Raw genomic sequence first — 7,759 nt, 5'->3', positions numbered from 1 at the left:
CACTGTGTTAGGGTGTGTTTTGGCTTGAAAGAGTTTAAAAATACGAGAACAAACCTTTGTGTTTTCACACACCCAAACATTTTTTTTTTCTTTTGTTAAATTATCTATTAATTAATATTAGTGTCCAAAAAAAGCATTTAGGAAATTAATAACATTTTCCCCTCCAAGATCTAACACACTTAAGTTTGTTCTAGAAACCTTTCAGAATAATATTTATTATTTTGGACTGGATTTAAGCAGGCATTCTAAGGAATTTATTTAAATTTCATTAATTCCAAAAGAGCTCTGGTTTCCCACACAGTCCAAACACATGCAGTTAAGGTGAATTGAATAAACTTAATTGGTCGTAGTGTATGTGTGTGATTGAGGGTATATTGATGTTTCCCACTACTGGAATGCAGCTGGAAGGGCATGCGCTGTGTAAAACATAGGCTGGATAAGTTGGCGGTTCATTTTGCTGTGGCGACCCCTGATGAATAAAGGGACTAAGCTGAAAGAAAATGAATGAATAATGCCATAAGATTTAATAGCCATTTTTAGAAATAATAAACTCTAAATGACAGGCTATAAGATGATATATTCAAATTTTAATTAAAGTATTATAATAATACTTACAATATTATTATAATATATATAATATATTTAATACTAATACTCAGAGTGCAAATTACTCTGTCAAATTTAGCCTTTTTTTTTAAATGACATCTAAAGACATTTAAATATTCTCTTATTATTTTAGAGGTTACTGTAACTCAAACTATACAAACACCTATTTTACAAGAGAACTGTCTCGAACACTACAGTATCCACGCTGTTGAATGAGTCTTGCAAAGACTGATTGGCGCGATTATGCCTTTAACCATAGGGGTGGTCAAATTTATATTTGTATAATCTATTTTATTTTAATTATTAATATTATTTAAGATAACATGAGTAACATGACAGCATGTAAGATTGATACGCTAATAACAAGATTATTTTGTGGTTTAAGTGTATTAGTTGCAGTCACAGAGACCTTAAAGTGTAATTTGAACACTATAACTATATTTAAGTTTTCTGACATTCCTTTGTGTGAAATAACCCACTTCACCGCCATCACTAGATGGAGCTGTTGCAAAATGTCCTCGGTCTAGGTCTACACACGCAATATGTTTCTTCTTTCTCCTTTTGGATGAACTGCAAATTATATATTGAATGCCAAATACGTATGACAAAGTTTGCGCTTTAAATTCAATACTACAAATAATAAATGTGAGCTAAAAGGGATTTATCCGGAACCATTGACGATTTCCAACACCAAGCGGGATTTCATAGTGGTTGCACACGGAAGTGTTGATCACCTGACGCAGTTGCAGCGTAAATATTTTTATCATCAGAGCGAGCGACCGATACTTCGCCGTTTAAACGGCATAAATGAGCGCTCGACTCAACCCAACATTAGTTTAAACTGTGTGTGTTTTTCTAGTATAGCTTAGCGTTTGCAATACATAAACTAAGCCGGGAAAATGAACGTGGATCTCACGCAGACCGGAGCAGCAGCGGCGGCGTCCAGCAGCAGCAACTGCGTCCCGAACAGCAGCACCACAAACGCCAGCAGCATCCCTGCGCTCGCCAGCAGCAATGGTGTGTGTCTCTGTGTGTCTTTTCCACAACACTCATTTTTTACTGGGCGATGTGACTTGAAAATAATAACAGTTTATCGCTTTTTTTATATTAGTTGTTATCGCCAATTATCACAAAAAAGTCACAACTTTATTTATTTCACGTTTTAATGCAGATTTTTGCTCCTGAATAATAGTTGTACGAAGCAAACAGATAACTAATCGTTTAAACTTCTCGTATATTGTAAAACTTGTCAAACGCATGTCAAAGAGATGAACATTTCACAGATCTGAGGTAACGTTACAGCAAAAACCAACGTTTTTGGGACACCCCTCCATTGAATTCAGGTGTATTATAATCAAGCACCTAGGCATGCAGACAAACATTTGACAGAATGGGTTGATCACAGAAATCCAAGTGATTTTAAACGCAATGTGCAATGTGGCCTACATGACATTTCCTCACTACAGCTAAATATTACATGGTCAACTTCAAGTCTTCTTTCTTGGGGTGCTCTTGCTTTTCTTTTTTACTGCAATTAGTACAACAGTGAATTTTCAAGGGCAATAGCATAAAACGGGTATAGTAGTATAGACAACAACTGAAAAACAAGCCAATCACATTTTCAAATCAAGGTGCAAATAGTGACAATTTATTTTAAAAAATCGATTTAAGAAAGTAAAATTTGTTTCTTTTAAGGTATAAAGGTAGTGAGACAACTGTGGGGGGTAGAAGAGGCACATCATGCACATATATCCTGGCAGTGCTTAAGAATGAACAGTTTTTGAGAAACTACTCTCGGCCATTAATTATATTTTTGATCTTCATATTTCTAGATCATTCAAAGTACTTTATCTAGGGGACATAACTATTAAACTTGAAAAGGAGGCTGGATATCTATTTAAAATATTATTGGCAAAAAGTAAGAAAAGCTATAACCTGGAAATGGTATGAAGAAGATCCGCTCAAAATAATAACAGAAATGGAAAAAATGATTACAAATAGAAAAAGAGATGGCTGGCTTTCTCTACAACGGCAATACAATTATCCATAATTTAACGTTTACGTAATTCTAGAGGTTATGCATCATTGCGAGAATGTTTGTCAACCTTTTATTATATTTGTTTTGTACTTTTTTATTCATTTATTTTCTTGATGAGGTTAATTTACTGTTTTTTATATATGTATGCATATAGATATACTTGTGTGGAATGGATGTATTTGTGTATATACACGTATATACTTGTTATGTATGTGTGTTTATATGTTTTATAGTTTGTTTTGTTCCCACTGGTTATATGTTTCTAAAAAAATACATAAAAACTAAGTATTAAAAAAAGATAGTAAGATGTGAGTGATAGTTTCTATTTTAAAATGAGTAAAATTAGTTTACTTACACTTCCTATTTACACTTTACACTAAAATACTTTTCCATTATTAAACAGTAAATTCACAATATACCAAATTTTAATGTCAACATAAACTCCTGGGGCAGACTCTGTGCTTAAAGAAAATGAAGAGCGACCAATTCACAAAATTTGTGGTTTTAATGCATTTATTTACACAATTCATAAAGCCACTTTAAGCTGCATCATATTAAAAAAAACTATTAGTTGTTATATTGTAATCCTGTCACATATTACTGTTTTATTTGAAAATTATATCATGTAAAATATAGTTATCATGTGTTATTACCACGGCCAGACAGAATCTGCAGACATTTTTTGCTGTTTCTGCGCAGAAGTAAAAAATGTGTGAATTTATGCAAAAAGATTTTGGAAGCAACTTAACTAAATACTTAATATATGGAATTTTAACTTATTTAATTTTTTAATTAAATAATTAGATGCACTTATTTGGTAAACAAAGCAAGTCTACTAAAATCTACTAAAAGACGAAATATTACTTTACAAACTGTATTGTAAATAAATCATATGAACATTTTCATATGGTCAATAATATTACTGAAATAAATGTAATAATAATAATAATAATAATATATATATATATATATATATATATATAATAAAATATATAAATTTGGCAAAAAAAAACCCTGTGGAAATCTGTGGATTTCTGCGCACACAGATTCCATGTGGGCCTAGTTACTACCCAGCCCTGATCAGAGAGCTTAGCATTTACCTACAAACATTTAATTATAAATTCAATTATTTACACTTAGTTGTCCAACTTTTGTCCAAAGCAACTGTCAAATGAGAAAGGGTATTGTGATTTATCACAAAGAGCCAATGCCCACTTTAATGCCTGTATTAACAGGAAGTTGTTGCAAACTTTTATTTCAGTGTGATGACCTATTTCCAACTGAATTGAAATATTGAGCAGTGGGCGGGTTTTATTTTTGTGCTCCTGTCATCTTTCACTTGTGGCAAACTTAACGGTTGAAGAGGTGTGGCTAAGCATCTTTTGCTCCAATCTGTCAAACTGACGTCATCAGAGAAGAACTGCCATAACAGAGCAGAAGCAGATGGTCAGATTTAGATTAAACTGTTCCTCTTAAGTGGATTAACTTGCACATATGAATCGTTCACTTTGAGACTAACAATCTGCGCTAGCAAAATAATCTATGGAAATTTTATTAAATGCAGACTTAAGTAGGGAGGGATTAAGGAAAGAATGAGAAGAAGAATTTTTTGTTAGGTTGTAGTTTAGTGCTCATGAAAGAGAAGTTTTAGCTGCCTTTTGATTGTTGCCTGTAATGTCAATTGTTGTTTTATTGCCTTAAATTGTCTGTTATACTTACTTTCCGCCCTCAAAGTGTCTACTTCGGCTTCCATGGCAACCCCATCCTCCGACTCCACTGTATCAAACGGCGTGTATGTGCCCACAGAGATCGCCAACGGAGACGTGAAGCCTGTGATCTCAACTACACCACTGGCAGATTTCCTCATGCAGCTGGAGGATTACACTCCTACAGTGAGCTCCCTTTTGTGATTTGTAGTTTATTCTTTGGTTATTAATGATATTTTATGAGTTGTACTGCTAACAAACTGTCTGTGCTTCAGATTCCAGACGCAGTTACAGGATACTATCTCAACAGAGCTGGATTTGAAGCATCAGATCCAAGGATGTGAGTTCGGAATAAGAAAGCTTTCTCTCAGAAAGCTGTTGGGTCAAATATGATAAAAGCACTTTAAATGTATGAAAGATAAACAAAAACTCTTAATACTTTAGTTTATTTATCGGTTTCCACGATTTCACTACTGGCTTATTAGCTGCCTGTTATTAAGAGATTGGCAGTTTATTAGTACTTCTAAAGTATGATCTTATTCTACATCCCTAATCCTACCCAATACCTAAACCCAACTTCTACCTTACTAACTATTAATAAGCAACAAGTGAGTAGTTTGAGCTAAAAGTGTTAGATAATGGGTTGTTAACAGCGAGAATTGTACCTTAAAATAAAGTGTGTGTAAAATAAAATGTGTAAAGTGAACATGTAATAATTTTATAATTTCAGATTTTCTCAGAATTTTTGCTTAAATTGTTTAAAGATGCGATTTAGGTGTCATGTTCATCAGCTGGAAAATTAAAACTATCCAAAAGTTGTTCCAACGTTTTTCTGGGTTGTTGGACGGGTCTTTGATCGGGGCTCTCTGGGGGCAGGACCAGATGGCTGCCGCCTTTATCGGACTATATCCACATCCCCTGTTCCCATCACCTGTTGCGATGTTATGTCTATGTGTTTTTGTGCTCGTGCTGGGGCTTTCTTTCCCCTGATCTTACACTGCCCTACTTCAACGGCAGTCGGAGAGGGTTTTTTTTTTTCACCTCCCTTTTCCCTAATATATTTTATTTCCTCTTTCTAAAAGCTACCTTCCATTAACCTGTCTTCTCCTGAATTATGTGATGTTTGTTTATGGTCGGGGTGGTCCAACTTCACTGCATGTAAAAGTGTATGTGGCAGGCTGTTTTCATCATCATCATTATACAATTTGTAAACCTTTAAATGGTTATTATGCTCCGGTTTTCCCCATAAGTCCAAAAACATGTGCTGTAGGTGAATTCAGTAAGGTAAATTGTCTGGAGTGTATGTGTGTGTATGGACGTTTCCCAGTGATGGGTTGTAGCTGGAAGGGCATCCACTGTGTAAATCATGTGCTGGATAAGTTAGCAGTTCATTCCGCTGTGGCGACCCCAGATTAATAAAGAGACTTAGCCGAAAAGAAAATGAATAAATGGTTATTATTCTTAGTATGAACAGGAAATAAATATCACATTTGTCTAATGTAAAGTATTGCATTTTTGTTAGTCGGTAACAAGCTAATATTGAAAATGCTATCTTAATATAAAAGGTTGGTGTTAATTTTTTAATCATAAAAAAACATGCTTTTATATCTTCATAAACCCCTCATGAATCTGCCTTTACATCATGTCCTTGTTTCTTTGCCAGAATTCGTCTCATATCTCTGGCATCTCAGAAGTTCATCTCTGATATTGCAAACGATGCACTACAACACTGCAAAATGAAGGGCACAGCCTCTGGAAGCTCCCGAAACAAGGCCAAGGTTTGTGCGCACAATGCATTTTAGAATGACTATATGTACAATATAAAAAAAAACTTGATCTTTAAATCTCACATGTTATAATCATCTCACTTTCCAGGACAAGAAGTACACTCTGACGATGGAAGATCTGACACCGGCTTTGGCAGAGTACGGCATAAATGTTAAAAAGCCTCATTATTTCATCTGAGAGCTTCATTCTAATGGACTGCTGGAAATGTGCTAATTGTCAAGATGAGAAACATCAGCCCACTTGCTTTTAGGGATTTAGCAGCTTTTTTGTATTTTTGTTAAGCCTGACTGAGTTATATTATGCCACATGACTTAGTTGATGCCAGTAAAAAATCTTGTATAAATAAATTCATTACAATACAATTCCTGTTTTGGTCATCAATCACTGTAAATCAATCAATCAAATACTGTAAAAAGAAGTCTTAAATTAACCACTGTAAGGCTTGTGATGTAAGTTCATACACTACATGTATGATCTTCTCATCTTCGCTTTATGGGTTTAGTTTCATGCCATAAGGAGCTGGAGCTGTAACGTGCTGCAGTATTAATAGTACCTGAAGGACCTGCTCAAGTTTCTCGCAACAGTCTAATACAGCTGAGACCAATCATCATGTCTTCAGAGAAAACATTATATAAATATAAGAATATTATTAGAATAGAATCGATCTTGACTTTGCTTCTTTCAGTTGCTCTATGTGCTCTCAGGCGAATTCAATGTAGGTCACAAAAAGGGTGATGGGGATTCATAAGAAGTATGCTAGATTTTTTTTAAGTTGCTAAAACAAATAATTTTATCCCGGTTTATTGTTCGGTGATTATAAGTAAGTCATATATGGGTCAAGATATCGAAGCTGTTCACTTGGGTCTGTCAATCACTGTTCAGTTTGACTAATAGCGAAAGTTTGGGGCGTGGCTATAGCAGCAGGTGGGCCTGAGGATGATTAGCTAGTCGGAGTCTGAGGCGTTATCTGGGAAAAGAGATTAAAAGTGCGATATAAAATGTACTAAGTTACTTGCCAAACTACGCAAAGATATACAAAAATACATGAATAGTGGTGGTGCTTTACAAGACAGAAGAATTTGAACTGTGTTTCATTTGAGACTTTTTCACAGGTAAGCTAAACTCTTTGTTACAAAGCATTACATGTTGCCACTTTACCGCCAAACCCCATTTCAATTGTTAAGCCGTGTCAGTATACGATAGTAATAAGACAAAATGTCAGCAGCATTTGCAAGGATTGTATATAGTTTATTTTTTGTAATCCCACTAGGAGGCACTAGTTGAGCAGAAACGGCATAATATACTTCAGTGGATCTCAAAGTTTTTTCATCGATCAAGTACCACCTCAGAAAAAAATTGTCTCAACAAGTACCTCCAAAATGACCAGTATTGAAATACAGTAGCATAACTACTGACTAAAAACGTCAACATTTTAATTAAAATGTGCTTTTAAAAGGTAAAAATTAAAGGTTACTGTTGTTAAAAAGTAAAAAAAAAAAAAAAAAAAACTCCTGTAAAGTATTAACATAGTAGCCTATTTATCAACACCTGGAAACATAGGCTATATGTCATCATATTCATATTTAAATCATTTTTTAACATATTTAAATCATTTTTGTAC

At 34.3% G+C, this 7,759-nt stretch overlaps 1 protein-coding gene across 1 annotated transcript; it reads left to right on the top strand.

Annotated features, from left to right (window-relative positions):
- Positions 1 to 1,286: 1,286 nt before the first annotated feature.
- On the top strand, positions 1,287 to 6,497 carry taf10 (TAF10 RNA polymerase II, TATA box binding protein (TBP)-associated factor). Its single transcript, NM_001044811.2, is given in 5 exon segments — positions 1,287 to 1,623; positions 4,379 to 4,536; positions 4,626 to 4,690; positions 6,014 to 6,128; positions 6,226 to 6,497. Coding segments are annotated over 5 exon segments (546 nt in total). The 5' UTR covers positions 1,287 to 1,505; the 3' UTR covers positions 6,316 to 6,497.
- Positions 6,498 to 7,759: the final 1,262 nt, after the last annotated feature.

The sequence above is a fragment of the Danio rerio genome, chromosome 8 (genome assembly GCF_052040795.2).
Source record: "Danio rerio strain M-AB ecotype USA chromosome 8, GRCz13ab, whole genome shotgun sequence".
Lineage (NCBI taxonomy): Eukaryota > Metazoa > Chordata > Actinopteri > Cypriniformes > Danionidae > Danio > Danio rerio.
This window is presented reverse-complemented; position numbering and strand designations above follow the sequence as displayed.